The 19,299-nt window shown below is 43.4% G+C and overlaps 1 protein-coding gene and 1 long non-coding RNA gene across 5 annotated transcripts; both read left to right on the top strand.

Moving 5' to 3' along the window:
• Positions 1–799: 799 nt before the first annotated feature.
• Positions 800–4,386, top strand: LOC123188921 (FBD-associated F-box protein At5g60610). The gene is made up of 4 exons (XM_044601202.1): positions 800–1,109; positions 2,219–3,248; positions 3,350–3,484; positions 3,611–4,386. Exons 2-4 carry the CDS (start codon positions 2,325–2,327, stop codon positions 3,968–3,970), a joined length of 1,419 nt encoding a protein of 472 aa, XP_044457137.1. The 5' UTR covers positions 800–1,109; positions 2,219–2,324; the 3' UTR covers positions 3,971–4,386.
• Positions 4,387–7,022: 2,636 nt separating this feature from the next.
• On the top strand, positions 7,023–11,669 carry LOC123188906 (uncharacterized). 4 transcript variants are annotated; one of them, XR_006495366.1, is made up of 5 exons: positions 7,023–7,346; positions 7,485–8,536; positions 8,777–8,970; positions 10,372–10,470; positions 11,402–11,669. It is a non-coding gene; the product is annotated as an uncharacterized lncRNA (long non-coding RNA). The 4 variants fall into 4 exon arrangements; XR_006495369.1 differs by lacking the exon at positions 11,402–11,669 and adding an exon at positions 10,627–11,387; XR_006495370.1 differs by lacking the exon at positions 11,402–11,669 and adding an exon at positions 10,604–11,387.
• Positions 11,670–19,299: the final 7,630 nt, after the last annotated feature.

Raw genomic sequence — 19,299 nt, 5'->3', positions numbered from 1 at the left:
AACGGGACCAGTAGGATCCAGCCCTGAAGAAACCTCAAGCTAACCGCCACAAGCCTCAACATAGAGACTGTACTCAGTTGTCAGGATCCTGCTAACAGCCATCTCCGATGCACTAATCCCATTCAATTTTGACTGCTTCAATGGGTAGATTGCAGCTGCTGTTTTATGGGCTTTATGGAAGACTAGAAACACAATTGTTTAATTATCGTGATGCGTTTTCATATGATCCGGCGAGTATTAATACTCAAACGCCGCACTGACTAATATATTGGTCTGGAGTACATAGCTTAGGCCTACTAGATACACTGGTCAACGGAGCAAGGCTACTGCTGCGGGTAGCGGCTGAAAGTTTCAGCAACAAGCGAGGCTGGGCGCTTGCGGTGCCGAGAATTGCAGGATAAGCAGGAGAGTTGTTGTATTCGGCCCAGTTCTTTTGGCTCGATTATGAACAATCTTGATCTGATCCTCCAAAAGAAATGAACAATCTTGATCTGGAAAATCAAAAGCTCAAAAGAACTCGATCTAATTGATTAAAATCATCTGAGAAGAGTCGTGCTATGCACATGATAAATGATGAACGACGCATAGACGATGGTAAAATCTGGCCGTACATACATATAACTGAACAGGGCGCCGGCCGCTGGATTGATTTATCGTGCATAGATCGTCTCTTTATGTCGTGCATGGAGCAGTTTCGATATGAGAATGGGTAGTTCAATCGAAAATCGTGCGGGAACCTCGCTTCTGGCAATTCTGAGCGCTCCCACGGAGTACCCCCTGTTTGAGAGGCAAATTACGGAGAAACTGCCACTGGTGGCCGGCCGCACCAAACGAGTCGCACGACAAGTCTTCTCTGTCGCGATCCCCCAACTCCCCGCCGCTAGGGTTGCAGGGCCGCCGCCGCCGCGTCGCCCGACAGCCTCGCCTGACTCCGCCCCAGCCGCCGGCCTCGACGCCCGACGCCGCCTCGCCCGACTCCGCCCCAGCCGCCAGCCTCGACGCCCAACGCCGCCTCTCCCAACTCCGCCCCGGCCGCTAGCCTCGACTCCCGACGCCGCCTCGCCCGACTCGGCCCCCGCCGGTGACCTCGACGCCCGACGTCGCCTCAGGCGAGCTTTCTCCTCTCTGTCTCCTAGATGGATGGATGAGTGGATGAACTGGATGCATGTTTCCTCTCTGCTCTGTCTCCTAAATCGATGAATGAATAGATGAATGGATGTATGTTTGTTTGGTAGGAGTAGATGATTTGGTTGATTTCTGAATGGATGGTGCTAGCTTTTTCCTAGAGGATGGATGGATGGATGAATTTTGGTACTGTGAGTGCTCAATGCTACCGTGATTACAAGTTATAGCAAAGGAAACTCGGAACCTTCTTTATTGTAATATTTAGCAATCTATGATATTCACAAATCGTTTTCATGCTCATATTTGACGATAAATTGCTCGAAACAACCAAGCGTTAGCAATTCAGCACTCAGTTTCAGTTCAGGGTACATACATTTCAGCACACAACTCATCCCATAATCTCAGACCACAATCACAGAAAAGAACTTGACGGCTGATTCTGGCTGATTCTGTGGGAAGTTTCCCAAAAGCTGAAAGGAACTGGGCCTCAGTTGGTTAGATAGAGAGCTGTATGGTTTGCTGTTTTTCTTCAAGGTTGTTGGTGCTTTCAGGTCGTGCTATTGGAGTGTGCTCTGTGTTAGCTACATGGCTGTAGATGAAATTTATAAAATTCTGGTAGTAATTGTATTCCTGTAATGTTCGAGCTGAGGCTTTGCCTGTGCTGGGGATATATGGTACTATGTTTATCTATTTTCAAGCAATTGAAGATCGGGGGCCCTGTTGGTCCATGTGGTCGATTTTTTTTTATAGTGGAACATATATACTCCCTCTGTTCACTATTATAAGGCGTTGAAGACGTTTCAGACAGCATGCAAAGCAGCCCATTTTCAGCTGTCTGAAATGACTTATAAAAGTGAACGGAGGGAGTAGTCATTATGCATACATATGCATGTTTCAAAATTTGAATTAAGAATATAAGATAAATCATTTAATTCGAAAAATAAAAATTTGCTATGATCGGACACATACACTACTACTACTTTTTTACATATACCAAACCGCATATACTACTAGGAGTAGGTCTAGAGTTGTCTCCCATTGGAAGTGATGAATCAGCTTAAAAGCCCAAATTTGACACCTGGCCCCTCTGTAGGTATTCTCGGTCTCTCCAGCCGCCAGACACGAAGAAGTCCGTGACTCTGGCAGCGGTTGCCCACGGCCAATAAGAAGGAAGCCGCGGCAGTTCCAGGGACAAGAAGATGACAGCAGCCAAGACCAAGAGGCGCATGCCCGATGGAACCGCCGGACGGAGGCCTCGGAAAAGGGCACGCGATCTCCCTAGTCCCAGCCACGGCGATCTCATCAGCGACCTTCCCGATGCCATCCTAGGGAGCATCATCTCCCTCCTCCCAACCAAGGACGGCGCCCGCACGCAAGCTATCTCCCGGAGATGGTGTCCGCTCTGGCGATCCGCGCCTCTCAACCTGGACGCCCACGACATCTGCCTCAACAAGTTCAAGCTCTCCTCCATCGTCTCCAGCATCCTCCGTGATCACCCAGGCCCGGCCCGCCGCTTCTCGTTCAACCACATTCGCCTGCACAAACCGAAGAAAAAGTTGGCTGAGGACGCTGCCCAGATCGAGAGCTGGTTCTTCTCCTCATGCCTCCACAACCTTCAGGAACTTGACATCAGCTTCGAGTTCTGGGGTGGTTTACATGCGTCAGTGAACCACTACCAGCTGCCATTACCATCCATGATCCGCTTGGCGCCGACTCTTCTCGTGGCCCGGATCGGCATGTGCAAACTCCCAAGTGACATTGCAGCGCCTTCTCTGAATTTCCCCCTCCTCCGGAAACTCACTCTGTGGCTTGTTTCAATCTCGGAGGAAGCCATGGACGTGTTGCTCTCTGCCTGCCATGTTTTGGAGGCGCTGTTTCTGCAGGACATTCATGATGTGGGTTGCCTCCACATTAGCTTGCCAACTCTTAGGATCATAAGCTTCAGCGCTACCCTCCTTGGCAGAGAAGAATTGGTCGTTGACGACGTACCTCGCCTTGAAAGGCTTCTTTGCCAAGGTGTAGACGGTGAGACTATTCAAGTAAACAAGGCGCCTAAACTGAAGGTATTGGGGCCTTTGTCACCACACGTCTCCAAAATCAAGATTGCAAACCTAGTCTTCCAGGTACGTAGCAGCAACACTACCCTTATTAGCTCTCGCATTCAGCAATCCTAGATGCATGCATGCATAATTGTTTCTCATGCCCATTGTTCTCTTTTCTTCAGGGAAGGATCCGGCCCAGCTTAGGCCATTCGATATGCACCATGAACATTTTGGCTCTCAAGTTTTCTGGTCCTGATTTGAACGCGGTTCTCGGTGTTCTCAACTGCTTCCCCTGCTTGGAAAAGCTCTATGTCATTGTAAGTGCTAATTTTGTTTGCTTTAGATGTTGAAACGAATGCTTGATTCTCATGTATATATTGTAGTCTAGTTAGCAACTACCTACTTTAACATATATTCTCATGCATGTATCTGTTGTTTCCCAGTGGGACAAATATTTGAAGGCAAAGATGAAAAACTTGTATCAGTATGACCCACTAAATCCAGTCAAATGCCTTGAGAGCCATCTCAAAGTACTCGTGTTGAAGAATTACACAGGTGGCGAGGAAGAAGTTGGATTTGCCAAGTTTTTTGTTTTGAATGCGAGGGTGGTGAAGGAAATCAACTTTGCAGTGTGCGACACGATTGCCATCGACAAGAATTGGATGACTGATCAACTCAGGCTGCTACAAGTGGAAGCTAGAGCTTCCCCGGACGCTCGTCTGAAATTCAGAAGCGGTTACTCTCGCTGGCAGACCAATTATGTCAACTCAAGTGACTTGTCAATTGCCGACCCTTTCAGCTGATGTTTTGCAAATGGGGTCGATCCTCTTTCCAGGGAACCGTATAGTATATATGTGCTCTGTCAATGGCCTATCCTAGTGATGGCTTCCTTTATAGATTACGTTGATAGCTGAAGATTGTGTGTGTCTTCTTTGCAAATGGGATAGCTTCATGCTTGTGTTGAGGATTGAATTATCTCTCCTTTTTTTGCACATAAGTATGTGATTTTCTAATTGTGATGAGTTGACGCTTATGCCGTGCTTGTCGGGAACATCTGGAAAAGAAGGAACTCATTGGTCTCCAACTCCAGGAAAGGAACCGATGTTGTTCTCAAATGCTGCGCTGAGTTCCGCTGCTCGTCATCTGCTATAATTCGGTCTACTTTGGTAGCCTGGTGTGATACTTTTGATCCAGCTTTAACTATTTTTTTCCTTCTTAACTCTACTTCCTCATCGGTGTACCTTGTAACTTTTTTTAATATTTCCTTAGTTACAGACTTACAGTAACTTTTTTTTACAGTTTTGCTAAAGCACATCTAGATGTGCCATAAGTATTGCACATCTAAATCCTATATCATTGATCTTACGTTGAGATTAGTGTGGATATTTTTTTTTTCTTTTTTCTTTTCCTCTTCATGCTTAATTCACTCACTTAGATGTGCAATAAGTAGGACACATCTAGATGTGCCCTAAACTTTCCCCTTTTTTTAATATTTCCTTAGTAACTTTTTTTAATAGCTCCTAATAATAAAGGGGCTATTGCCTTTTTTTAAAAACGCCGCCAGATTTGGTTATTATATATTAATACCCCCATCTGTCATGAGGAGACAAGCAGCTCGGTGGCTACGGCCCTGGTCTTCCCCTTTCTCTGCACGCCTCCAACTTTCCTCGCGCAGTAATGGGCTAGCGCATCTGCCGGTCGTGACGCTCCTGATTTTTATTATTTCATTTTTTGCTTTTTTCTTTATCATTTTTGTATTTGTTTTTCCTTCTTTAAATTAATCCGGGATTTTCAAAAAGCCAAATTTCTAAAGTTGCGAGTTTTGAAAGAATATATCGGAAAATCATAAAAATGTTCGTGATTTCAAAACACTGTTCACATATTATAAAAAATCACGATTTTTAAAATCTTTTTAGAGAAATAAAAATGTTCATGATTTTTAAAAAATTATCTTGTATTCAAAAAATACTCGGTAATTTGAAAAAAAATGTCCATGAATTTTTTTAAATGTTCACAAAAATTAAAACGGATACGTAAATGATGGACAAAACAAACTGTCGCTTACGTAGAGGTTTTATTAGGGGATCTGTAAAAGTCATTTTATGATTTTATTTAGATCCTTGCGGGTCGGGTAAGAAAAATGTTTATGTGTTCTGTACAACGCCAAGCCCCCAAAAATTGACACAATTTTCTATGGGTTCATTTTTGTAAGTTATATGAAAATAACTAAATGTTTATTTTGCCTCCATACACAACTATGTTTATTCTGATGCCACAGTTTTTACTGGTTATGGAAAACACCGCTATGCTATGTCAAGGCGAGACACACCAGTCTAGCTCAGGCATTGTCCATCAATGTAGTTTGCTCATCCAAAAAATATTTCATTATGGCGCCTTACGAAATCAAGTCATTATGAGACCATTAAACTTTCAGTTTTTAAAATGATCTTTTAAAAGTCCGTGGGGGGTTCCCCACGTCCAGAGCTTCAAAAAGAAGTCCGTTATCTCATCATGACATCATTCATACATAGTTACGAAATGACATATTAAAAGTCCTTATTTCATCCTAGCAATTGATTTGGACTTTTTTTTATCTCTATGATATCTGCATAATCTGATTGTTTTTTCCCGTTGTAACACATAGGCATATTTGCTAGGTCCTATTAATAAAGCACGCATTGCTTTTGTTGGGTTCACTGTCACGGCGTGTTTGCAGAAAAGTTCATACAGTTTTTGACAATTGAACCCGCAGTCCCTTTGTAAGTTGGTCCGAGAAAACGTTTTGGTTTTACAAATTAACCCTGCATTTATTTGTATTTAACCCACGATTCTTTATGGGAAACACTTATCATCAACCAGCAGATAATTGGGCCACGTCCGTCACCTTCCCTGCGTGATACGCGCCCCGCATATCATCCTTTAATAAACTCGCTTTTGCAACAAGAAATATGCTTCCGAAACATATGCAATGTTGCAATACTCTATGACAGGTCTATATTTTACAACAAACTTCTTTTGTGAATTATTTCTGCAACAAGACCTCAGTTGCAAAAACAAATTACAACAAAAGCTCAGTTGCAAAAAAATACAAAAAATTTGATGTTGCAAAAATAATATTCCGCAACAAGACCTGTGTTGTAGAAATAAGTCCGCAACAAAACATGCGTTGCAGAAATAATTCCGCAACAAGACCTGTATTGCAGAAATAATTCCGTACAAAGACCTGTGTTGCAGAATGGAGGCATGTTTAGCCGTATGATGCGGTAAATACGACGGCTCGCGACCCAGCTGAAAGAACCCAACAGTTATCCCCTTGCTCGAGCGCTAACCCTTCTCGGCCTCCAAGCCGCTCGCCCTGGTTGCCGCCGCCGACCTCCATTGGATCGCCTCGATGCCCGACGCCCGAATCTCGCAACCCTCCACCAGATGAAAGTCGCCGCCACCACTAGACCGTTGATGCTGCGTTGATCCTCTCTCCCGGAGGCGCCACCATCTCTGAGCCGCCGTGGATCTTGTGCTGATGGGGCTGGCCGCCTTCGTGGCCCTAGCGAGCTTGCAAAGCCGCTGCCGGAGACCAAACCCCCGATCTCTACGAGCTAGCTAGACGCCTCGCCATGCCCCCTGAGCGGCTGAGCCCCGCAGCCACCTCGCCAGCCACCGTTGGAGCCGCAGGCGGACAGGGACGAGGACATCACGTACAGCCAGTGGCGGATGTACAGGGTGGCCAGGGTGGGCCGCGGCCCACCCTGGGATTTTGAGACAGCCTACTATATACTTATACATTTTAATTGGGCCTGAAAAATACCCACCCCAGTAAACACACCCAGGAGTCCACGACGAACACAGCCATCCGCTCAGACCCAGTCGTCCTCGTCCTGATGCCCTCGCAGTCTCGCACTGCCGCCCGACCCCGACCCCGGCGCGGCAAGCCGGCAGCCGCCTCCCCATTCCTCGCCGCCGGTCGCGCCCCCTCCGCCGTAAAGGAAGATCCCGCCTCTCGTCCCGCCCGCCCGTGCGGCCCTCGGGTCCAGCCGACGCCTCCTTGTGTGCAGCCCTGCTCCAGCGAGCGGCTGCGCCCCTGCCGTCGGCCGGCTGCCGGGACTGCTGGCGCCCCTGCCCTCGCGGCCTCGCCCCCTGCTGCAAATCTGGCCAAAACCAGAATACCCTGCCTGATTTAAGGTACCGAAATACACAAATTTCTGATTTAGAGTTTGCTTTTTTGAACTATGCTATCCACTACATGAAGAACATATATATAATTCTGCAAATCATTTAGGCCTCAATTAGCTTTATTGAGAGAAAGTCGTTTTCTTGCAGATTTGTTGTAAAATGAAGAGGGCCGGAGATCACTTTAGAAGAGAATTTTTTTGGAGTCATTGATCAAATTAGTCAAGAGCTTGAAAATCGGTTTGATGAGATCAACATGGAGTTGTCATCTTCTATATCTGCTTTGAATCCCGCCAACTCATTTGCTGCTTTTGATGCACAAATGGTATGCAAGGTACAAAGACTTGTTGAGTTTTATCCCAAAGATTTTTCAAGTGATGACTTGATACACCTTAAACTACAAGTTCATAACTATATAGATGACATGAAAAAAGATGACAACTTCCGAGGCCTTGGAAATCTTGTTGATCTCTCGGTTAAGCTTGGTCAAATAGGGAGACATATAGTTCATCATTTGGTGTACTTGCTTCTAAAATTGGTATTTATTCTACCGGTGGCAACAACAAATGTTGTGAGCGCATTTTTTGCCATGAGCATAGTCAAGAGCAAGTTGAGAAATAAGATGGGCGATAGTCTTTTGGATGATTGTCTAGTCACATGTGTTGAGAGAAATCCTTTCTCCAAGGTGAATGAACATGATATAATTGATACCTTCATGACAATGCAAAAGCGTAGGCCGAAAACATAGTGTTTTTAAACTTCTCAAGGTATGTCTATGATCCATGTAGTATATATGTACTATGTAGGTTTCTTTATGCAAAACTTAGTCTTAATTGAGAATTCTAGTTTGTTTGTAAGACCATATTGATCTATTTCTATGTGATACTGTGAACTAGTTAGAACGTTCACATGTCGCATTTTTTGTCAAAAAATTTTTTGGGGGGCGGACCACCCTGATGTGAAAAGCTAGCTCCGCCACTGCGTACAGCGGAGGTGTTCCGGGATGATGAGGAGTTCCAACAAATGGAAGAAGCGGCGGCACTCCCCGACAACCTCCTTCGTGGAATCCTCGAGCGCCTTGATCCGCGCAAGGCGGCGACCCTTCCCTCACTGGCTCTTCCTCCTGCACCTTGACGTCAGCCACTTCCCTGGCGGTACACGGGTCGAGATCATGGGCACATTCACGGCCACAACACATCCAGGTATCCTCCTCCGGACGGGTGCAAATGTGACTGCAAGATTGCTATCGAGGCCTCCCCAGCTTCTGCATGCCGGTCCTGAAGGGAGCATATATACTCATTGCTTCTCATTCCATATTTGTTCATTACGTTTATTTGCTAAATTGATGCTCATGAAGTCATGATTGACTAGTTGTTGTTCGAATTTCAGAATCATTTGCATCTCTTTGTTACCAAATTTTGCTGCAACCATTCTGCCTGCAGGCAGGGATTCTTGGCCAACCCCACATCCTTCTCCTAGCCGCGTCCAGGCAGGGAAACAGTGATCCAGCGGCAATGACAAAGTTGATTCAAGCCAGCTCCTTGCCTTGGTGAAGCTGTGATGTGGGATGGCGCCATGGCAGTGGTACTCCAGCCCAATGCCACGATGCAAGAAGAACCGCTCAATATTTCCTCAGGTTTAATCTTCTTTCTCAATTCCACGGGTTCCCATTAATTAGTATTTGGTGGTTAACAAATGGAATTACATGATGCTTAGAATCAATGGATTCATACCTTGCATGGTTGGAATTTGAATGTGCTTAGCCGAATTGATCATTTGTGTACATACTGGCATTTATATACGGGCATTTATATAGTCAGACCACACACGGGCATTTATATAGTCGTGAAGCATGTTGCTTTCTTCAAGTGATTGCGTTAAGAACAGGGAAATAATAATACTGCTAAGTGATTCAGAGTTAAGTGACTAGTTCTTAAAGAGAGAGGAGGCATGCTGGCCATATTCTGAGACTGATACAAGGTGGGTTGGTGTAGTTAGGATTATAATGTTAATCTGTTGATACATCATACAAAATAGATTATAATGTTAATATGTTGCTGCTGCCCTTTGTACAGAAGTGGAATATGTTAATTTGCTTCTGCTGCTACACAAAGAAAAGTGCAGTGGAGTAGCTACTGCTCCGCTCTAGAAACAGAGCACGCAGCCAAACAGAAATGCAGTATATAGAGACAGACAGTGAAATAAATGATGGCTGAGACAAAATCCATGTACTGAATAAACTTACCAACTTACCACTGAAAGGATATGGAATGGATCACTGAAACAAAGGGCTCCCTGCAGCCCATCTCCCAAATGCAACAGGCTATGCATGCCCAATATTTGATGTGTGACTGACTTTTTTGTGTCGACTGAGTTCTTTTGTGTTGTTATTACAATCATCAGTGGAGATTTAAAAAAACATTGTGGATTGGTAAGACTAAGTTCAAATTATCATATTTAATGGGTCATAATTTTTTATTCCAAAAGAAGATGTTACACAAAAAATACATGATTGATTTGATAAATTTAGATGTTACCAAAGGTCATGCATGTCGCTGCTGCATGAATTCAATCGATATTTCTTTGTTTGAACTGATGTATAATGAATGTAACTGATTTGCCCCCCTCGGATCTACCTCTGTTTCAGTTTATCTTTTCTGAAAATTTGTGCTACTTCCGATTGCTCACTATTTTCAGTTTGGATGATATGATACAAGCCCCTGTTTCAGTTTATTTTTTTCTGCAAAATTATTGTTACTAGCCAAGGATTGAACCAAGAAATTTCATGTTGTTGACTACATATACCTGAACATGGTGGCTTCAACTTGGTTACAGTAATTCTTGGGCATGATTCTGGAGTAATTCTTGAAATTTCATATATTCTGCTATTTCTTCAGTTATCAATTAGCTTAATTGCATACACATGAATAGATATGCTTGCTGCACCTAGCAAAAAAGGATTAGGAGGTGTGTTCAGTGGAGTGGATTTAATTGGTTTTGACATCTCTGTAATAGACCATATCCATCGACTTTGCAGCCGTCGTCTCCGTCGACTTCGCCGCAAGGCCATCTGTGATCACCTGCTCCGACTTGGGAGGAAGACCATCAGCTATCACCAAGACCTAATTTGCCACAGGTACTTTTGGAGCATCTGATGGGTCTTGTCTGTTTGTCAATTCGTCAGTTTAATGTAGCCAATGTAGCTGTTGCCGACAGTAGACTACATTTGACTGACAAGCAACACATGCCCTCCTACATTTGACCGACAGATCCTGTTTGTACTTGACAGCAGAAGACTAAATTCGTAAAAGAAGATGTCTGTGATGAGTTCACTGGTTAAAAAAATACAGGATGCTTAAGTGACCCCATTGTATGAATATGTTTGTTTAAAAACAAGCTAGCATGTTCCTATATTTTCTGTTATGTATGTTAGTTGAATTTATTTAAAACAATTTACAAAACGAGTTTACTGATGCCTGGAGGTAATTAGCCAGTCACTGAATGCTTCCTCTGTTGATGTTGCTTCTTTAGGTAAAGACCTAGCCAAATGGGGATATGCAATTTGTATATGGGGACACTCAATTTATTTTTTGCAGTAACCTGAAATTGTTTAGCAAATATTTATTGGTAGCCAAGAAACTTACTCTGATAAATAATCTACAATCAGAAAATTAAGAGTATGTTATTCTTCTAATACATGTCCTGTTATCCACGTAGCAGATCCGTCATGTTTCTGCAATGTCACATCCACACTCAAGCTAGAATGCAGATAGAGGATTGGACTTTCAGTATACCGCATAATAGAGATGTGTCATGCTATCTAATCATGGTTTGGAGAGGTTAAACTTCATAGTTATGTTTTTCGGTATGCTCAGAGATAATAAAACTTGATGAGGCCTCTTACAACGCACTGCTGATATGACAGATCGAGGGAAAGAATTAAAGAAGATATTGCTAAAATGAATACCATTTTAATTGCTATTTCCTTTACAAAAATCCACTCTTGAGCTTTGCGCCAATCAATTTCTTCCTTTGTATGACTTAACCTTCATTTCCTACTGATGCAGATGTAATTTTGCTTCAGGGCCAGGCATAGTAGTTCTTCGAAGCCACTAGGCATCAATTGACAGGGTAGAAAGTGTTTCTATTAGTCCCTTTGATTTTCTTCTACCTGGGAAGTTCCTACATGTATTAGTAGCTAATGCTTTTGTCCTGTGCTTTAGGACTCACCTTGCTGCAGATAGGTGTCCACATGCTTCATGCTTTTAAGTATCTGTTTTCACGGGATAATTTGTTGGGAACGTAGCATGTAATTTTAAAAAAATCCTACGATCACGCAAGATCTATCTAGGAAATGCATAACAACGAGAGGGGTAGAGTGTGTCCACGTACCCTCGTAGACCAAAAGCAGAAGCATTAGATTAACGTGGTTGATGTAGTCGAACGTCTTTGTGATCCAACTGATCAAGTACCAAACGTACGACACCTCCGAGTTCAACACACGTTCAGCTCGATACGTTCCTTGAACTCTTGATCTAGCAAAGTGTGGGAGAGTTTCATCAACACGACGACGTGGTGATGGTGATCAAGGTTGTCAGAATCGTGATTTTGAATCGGATTGGAGCTTTGATGGTTGGATCGCAAATCATAGGATCTTCACTATCAGGATCGTAAAGTCGTAGATTCTAAGAACTAAAATCGTAGAATCATAGGGGTTAGTTTGGATCGTAAAGTCGTAGAATCGTATAACAGAATCGCGATTCTGACAACCTTGATGGTGATGGTGATGTGATCCGCGCAGGGCTTTGCCTAAGCACTACGTGAATATGACCGGAGGAGTAAACCATGGAGGGAGACACCGCACATGGCTTGGAACAATTGGTGTGTCTCCAAAGGATGCCCTGCCCACATATATAAAGGAGGGAGAGGGAGGAGGTCGGCCAGTGGGCGCGCCATAAGGGGGCAGTCCTACTAGGACTCCCAGTCCTAGTAGGATTCGCCCCCCCTCTTATTCCTTCTCATGGAAGGGGAAAAGGGGGAAGGAGAGGGAGGAGGAGAAGGAAAGGGGGGCGCCGCCCCCTTCCCTAGTCCAATTCGAACTCCCGTGGGGGGCACCCCTTGTGGGCTGCCTCCTCTCTCCCCTAAGGCCCATAGTGGCCCATTACTTTCCCCCGAGGGTTCCGGTAACCTCTCGGTACTCCGAAAAATACCCGAAACGATCCGGAACCGTTCCGGTGTCCGAATACTATCATCCAATATATCAATCTTTACCTCTCGACCATTTCGAGACTTCTCATCATGTCTGTGATCTCATACGGGACTCTGAACAATCTTTGGACACCAAAACACATAACTCATAATACAAATCGTCATCGAACATTAAGCGTGCGGACCCTACGGGTTCGAGAAATATATAGACATGACTGAGACACATCTTCGGTCAATAACCAACAGTGGAACCTGAATGTTCATATTGGTTCCTACATATTCTACGAAGATCTTTATCGATCAAACCGCAATGACAACATACGTAATTTCCTTTGTCATTGGTATGTTAGTTGACCGAGATTCGATTGTCGGTATCTCATACCTAGTTCAATCTCGTTACCGGAAAGTCTCTTTACTCGTTCCGTAATGCATCATCCCGCAACTAACTCATTAGTCACTTTGCTTGCAAGGCTTATTGTGATGTGCATTATCGAGAGGGCCCAAAGATACCTCTCCGATACTCGGAGTGACAAATCCTAATCTCGATCTATGCCAACCCAACAAACACCTTCAGAGACACCTGTAGAGCATCTTTATAGTCACCCAGTTACGTTGTGATGTTTGATAGCACACAAGGTGTTCCTCCGGTATTCGGGAGTTGCATAATCTCATAGTCAAAGGAATATGTATAAGTCATGAAGAAAGCAATAGCAATAAAACTTAACGATGATTATGCTAAGCTAACAGATGGGTCTCGTCCATCACATCATTCTCCTAATGATGTGACCCCGTTCATCAAATGACAACACATGTCTATGGTCAGGAAACTTAACCATCTTTGATTAATGAGCTAGTCAAGTAGAGGCATACTAGGGACACTTTGTTTTGTCTATATATCCACACATGTACTAAGTTTCCAGTTAATACAATTCTATCATGAATAATAAACATTTATCATGATATAAAGAAATGTAAATAACAACTTTATTATTGCCTCTAGGGTATATTTCCTTCAGTCTCCCACTTGCACTAGAGTCAATAATATATAGACTACATTGTAATGATTCTAACACCCATGGAGTCTTGGTGCTGATCATGTTTTGCTCGTGGAAGAGGCTTAGTCAACGGGTCTGCAACATTCAGATCCATATGCATTTTGCAAATCTCTATGTCTCCCTCCTTGACTTGAACACGGATGGAGTTGAAGCATCTCTTGATGTGTTTGGTTCTCTTGTGAAATCAGGATTCCTTCGCTAAGGCAATTCATGGATCCCATCTCAGATTTCATGGCCTCAAGCATTTTTCGGAATCTAGGCTCATCATCGCTTCCTCATAGTTCGTACGTTCGTTATGGTCTAGTAACCTGACTTGCAAAACTGGATTACCGTACCACTCTAGTGCAGAACATACTCTGGTTGACCTACGAGGTTCCGTAGTAATTTGATCTGAAGTTTCATGATCATCATCATTAACTTCCTCACTAATTGGTGTAGGCATCACTGGAACTGATTTCTATGATGAACTACTTTCCAATTTAAGAGAAGGTACAACTGCCTCATCAAGTTCTACTTTCCTCCCACTCACTACTGCAGGATGCTGCTAACGCGACACTACAATCAGAGACCCTTCGACGAAACTGTGTGCGATGCCATAATCACAAATGGTAAAAAACCCGTCAAAAAGGTGCAAAACGTTTGCGATGGCGGGTCCATCAAACATGGTTCAGATTTTAGTTGCGTGTGCGATGTAGGGCATACAATTCAGTTCAATTAACTATTTGTGATGAGGAGGAACAAAAGAAACAGGTAGCCAGATGGATGTGTGTGCGATATACAACATATAGTTCATTCAGATGAACTGTTTGTGATTACGCAACACAAAAAAAAACGGTCAGTCAGATGAAGGTGTGTGCGATATACGGCATGTGGTTCACTCGGATGAACTGTTTGTGTTGAGACATGAGAACAGAAATGGTTCAACTTAACAAGATGTGTGTGATACGCGGCAAACAGATCTGTAATCAGAAACGTGTGTGAAGACCAATAATAACACAGATGGTTGCCGCTGATAAGACGTGTGTGTTGTGCGATGGAATTGCATATAGAACAACACACACACACACAAAATTATAAGGACATGTTTGCATAACCAAATTAAATATCCACTTACATAGGTGGCTACTACAACCATGGCTTTTGCACACACCAAAGTAAACTATTACATGCATCTCATAGCATGTGTGCACGCTCTTGGCCGCGAACCTGAGGTGAGGTTCATCCAGTTGCCGCATCCAGGCCCTGTGACAGGATATGGGACTTGTTCTTTGGGCATCCTGCTTCATCTTTTCGTAGTAGGGGTCGATGATGGCCAAGGCGAGTTCGACCAGGGAGTCCTTCTTCGTGCTGCCCCAGACCCTGTAGTGGTCACGGATTTCGACAAGGTTTTTGCAGGCCAAACCCGTAACACGGAGCGCGTTTGCATCGTCGGTGGTTTCCACCGTGGCGAACTTGTAGTCGGTGCTCCTAACAAACCTGTTGAAACGGTCGCAAGGCTCTATGGCCATGAAGTAGTGGTAGATGAGGACATGATGGCCCACAGACAACTGGGCGAAGACAACCTTCTGATCTATGCCGGGACGACCAGTGGTGTACTGGAGGTCAATGCTGATCACATTGTACTTGTCTCGAGCAAGCAACTGCTCAACGCTATTGATGTAGTCGTCCACCACGGCCGGGTCGATGGTGTACATCACCGAGAGTTCCGTTTCCCTCACGTGGGTCTCCACTCTATGCTCGCCGAACTCCATTGGAGCGCCGCTGGACATCGCCTCTTTATGTGTCGTCGTGGGTGTGCTTGTTCTGTTGTGGGGCGCGATCGAAAAGTTGAAGAGACTAAGGTTATAATGGCCGTGGGAATTAAAGGGGAAGCCGGACAGCCAGGAATATCGACAGGCCCCGATGGCAGTTCTACTTTGCAGCGCATAACTCCATCGCGCCGCACGTAACTGCATCACGTGGCAACGCGCGCGGTGAAACCGCATGCATATGGCCCCCCAACATGATCGTGCGCACGCCCAACCATTGGCAGAGCGCGCGTGGAGGGACGCGAGCAGAGCGCTCCGCGACAGAGTTTTGGATTTCGTTCGAATATATATATATATATATATATATATATATATATATATATATATATATATATATATATATATAGAAAAATGGTTGTGTACTCCTGGGAGTACGTACTCCCGCTCCTCATATACCACATAGATGAATCTTTTATACCTTTTTATTATTTTTAATATACTTTATTAGTAATTATTAGATACCTCAAAATGAGTTTCATGAAAAAATTCATGTGAGTCTATGTATTTTTAAATATTTACGTATATACTGATGTGTTTGTACATGAAAAGGTATATTACAAAAATTACGTCGCAGATGATATTTTTTCAACTAAACTCATATTGGAGTATCTTAGAATATTTAATGAAGTATATTGAGAATAATAAAGAGGTATAATTAATGCGTATATGAGGTATATTAAGGATGGGAGTACATACTCTTAAGAGTACAGAAGAGGAGTCATATATATATATATATATATATATATATATATATATATATATATATATATATATATATATATATATATATATATATATACTATTAAAGGAGAATTGAACATCGTGATGGTTCGACCTCCTTCGCTACCCCCGCCTCGCGATCGATAGTCCTCACACGATTTCTTCCCCCGCCTCGCGATCGATAGTCCTCATGATTCCTTCCTAAAAAAAGACGCTATCCACGCCTCCGTCTTATCCCGATGCTCGCACCCACGATCTCCCATCTCCTGCGACGCAGGAACCCACGTTCGATGCCCGATCTTCCCCAACCCTCTCATCGCCTCTCACACTGGTCTGCACAAAAAAAGTACGATCGCGGTGTGGGAGCCCCCCATCACCATTGAGGCAAGGACTGGGAGGCCGTGCTCCAATTCGGCGGTGGTGGCATGGCAATGGCGTCAACCAAGCTCCTTCCTTTCGCTGGATCATGGATGCTGGGTTCGCCGATGGTGATGGGTACGTCATCGACTTCAAAGTCTCATGAAGGCCAAGAAGAGCGACGACAGCTACAGCCCGGCGTTGCCCCCAGTTGATGGCCTTCTCCAAGGACGTGCTGCAGCGCGGTGAGCCAGCGGCGCCCTGGGCGAAGCTCTCACCGTCCAGCGCCCTGGTGCCTAACGTCGTGGGACGCGACCATGGCGCTGCTCGCCCTCCTCCTTGCTAGCGCTGCTGGCCCCTGTTCGTGCATCTCACGAGGAGAAATCAGAGATCGCTATGGCTACCCATGGGCTGACTCCATCATCGTCATCCAGGTCCGTGACATTGACGACCGACCCCTCCCCTTCCTCCTCTACCCATGCGGTTGCTCCGCCGCCGCCGGAGACGGTGGTTTTGCTTCTGCGGTTGAAGCGGCGCAACGAGGAAGGTGTCCTCGGCGCGTTTAGCTACGGTTCGTGCCGCCAGATGCTATCCGACAGTGTATACCTAGGGTTGCCTTCTATCTGTGTTCATTTTGTTCTTCATTCATTCATTGGGGTTCATATCAGATTAGACTAGCATGCCATGAAAGATTGTGCCTCCCTTCTCTCGATTCATGCACTGCTTCACATTACAAGTAGGTTGGGTTGAGGCACGCATCTTTTCTGAGATAATGGAGGGCATGTACCTAAACTTCTAATGATACATGCATTCTGCAATCTCATGTGCACACACCAAAACTATGAGAGATACGCATTTCACAGTAAGCTTTGTAGTTTGGAAAAATAATCTGTTTCTTATATTATGTGATCAATACAATGGGGAAACATAAGAGAACATTTATGAGGATTACTTAACCGCATCTATTGTTTAGTTCAGAAATATCATATTTATGTGTGTTTAGAAAGTTCCACGCTATTAATTGTTTTGCATCCGCAGAAGCATAAGGTAAATGTTCCAATAAAATCATTAGACAAGTCCTTGCAGAAATACTACATCTTGTTTTTATTTTATTTTCTATGTGCACCGTTTACTTTTCACGCTCTTGTATACCGTGAAATTTTATCTGTATTTTCACGAGATTTAAATCTTCCTTTGCAGAAAGGCGTAGACAGCATTGAAAGAGGTTCATTGCCTTTAAGCAGTGCACACATGTGACAAGCTTCTAGCATTTGCATTTTTACGTACATCCCAAGATTGTTTTCACTACAGGATGCCGCTCTATTTTTCTCCATGTCTAAGTTTGGTAAAAATTGATTCACCTTTTACATCCAAAGCTGGTATTCTTTCAGGATGCAAAATGCACCCCTATAGTTATCATGCATTTTCTCTTATACGCAGTCACACTTCTATAATATAGTTTCAATTTTTGGCAATGATGTATCAAGCAGAAGTTTCATCAGTATTCAGCAACATAGGATTTCTTTTTATTTTATAGATAGACAAGATGTGCAAAAGAAAAGGCTAAGCACTGAGTTCAATGCAAATAGAACTTGTTGATGGGGTAGGCATACGAAGAAAAGGGGGAGGGGTGTATCCTACTGAAATATTTCTGTTTTTGATCCTCGACAAGAAATTTTGGGCTTTCTTTTTGTGCTTGCACCTTTTCTTTTGGTAAAAGATAGTTGAAGGTGACATTCTCTTATGAAAGATCGTGCTGGGTGGATAGCATATATACAGGATAAGCATGTGTAGATAACAATTGTGGACTACAAATGCCATTCTCTGTTTCCAGAAATGATTACTAATATTTCATTAGATCTGTAGATGGCAATGTTTCATTTCGGTTTCAGTTTGATTTATGCAATGTATCATCTTGTCCCGCTTTTTAAAACATAATTTGACATTTACATGATGAGGGGTTAATATTTACAAAGTCTATTACTAACAGAAGATCCTTTTCCTAACAGAAGAGACGATGTTACTCTATATCATGTTGTTTTGCTTCATGTCCTTAAAAATTCTACATCATGTTAATGTTGGTGATGTTGTTTTTCTTTTACAGATTTTATAGGTGTAGAAAGAATTTGTGCGAGAGACCGAGAGTGTAAGAGCGCCGGTGGTACAAGTTGGACGCATGGAAGATTTCAGCTTGTAATATTTGCTTCGAATTGTACACAAAGGTTCTTTATTTTGTTAACCTGAATAGATATTCCAGGGAATGTCATTCCATTTTTTATATGATCATACACCATTCTTCTACTGCTGCAGTGCATCTCTTATAAGCGACACTGATTAAACTGTTATGAGCATCCTTTACTTTGCTGCAGTTTTCCTTGTGAAATGATTTCCCTATAAAGAATTTGAATGACCAGTGGAGTACTTTCTCGAGAGAATTTCATTACATAGAACATCCATATCAAGAGATCTATTGTTTTCGGATTGACCGTTGGATATCTCTTGATCTTATTGTGGGTCCACAGATTGCTGGTGTATTTGGCCGTCTTATCACTGAGGTTTCACATATAAATAATTAAATGAAGATCTTTACAAGCAAAATCCATACGTGAAGTGTAATGTTGGTCTGTGGACGACAATCATCAGCTCATTCTTCGTATAGTCAATTTAGTTTATAGTTATCGCATCTTTTTCATATAGTATGTATGCGTATGACGTATAAATATATTTCTAGCGCCCGATGCATGTTTTGTACTCACCACATGGCCACACTATAAAAAGGAGAACGGAAAATAACGAGTAGAAACAGGGTTTTGGTAT

Source organism: Triticum aestivum, chromosome 1A, assembly GCF_018294505.1.
Source record: "Triticum aestivum cultivar Chinese Spring chromosome 1A, IWGSC CS RefSeq v2.1, whole genome shotgun sequence".
Lineage (NCBI taxonomy): Eukaryota > Viridiplantae > Streptophyta > Magnoliopsida > Poales > Poaceae > Triticum > Triticum aestivum.
This window is presented reverse-complemented; position numbering and strand designations above follow the sequence as displayed.

Excerpts from the sequence above, each read along its gene's own strand:
- LOC123188921 (XM_044601202.1), top strand. The coding sequence starts at position 2,325 with ATGACAGCAGCCAAGACCAAGAGGCGCATGCCCGATGGAACCGCCGGA. Across the intron at positions 3,249-3,349 it reads TTGCAAACCTAGTCTTCCAG|GGAAGGATCCGGCCCAGCTT; the intron begins GTACGTAGCAGC and ends TCTTTTCTTCAG. Across the intron at positions 3,485-3,610 it reads TGGAAAAGCTCTATGTCATT|TGGGACAAATATTTGAAGGC; the intron begins GTAAGTGCTAAT and ends GTTGTTTCCCAG.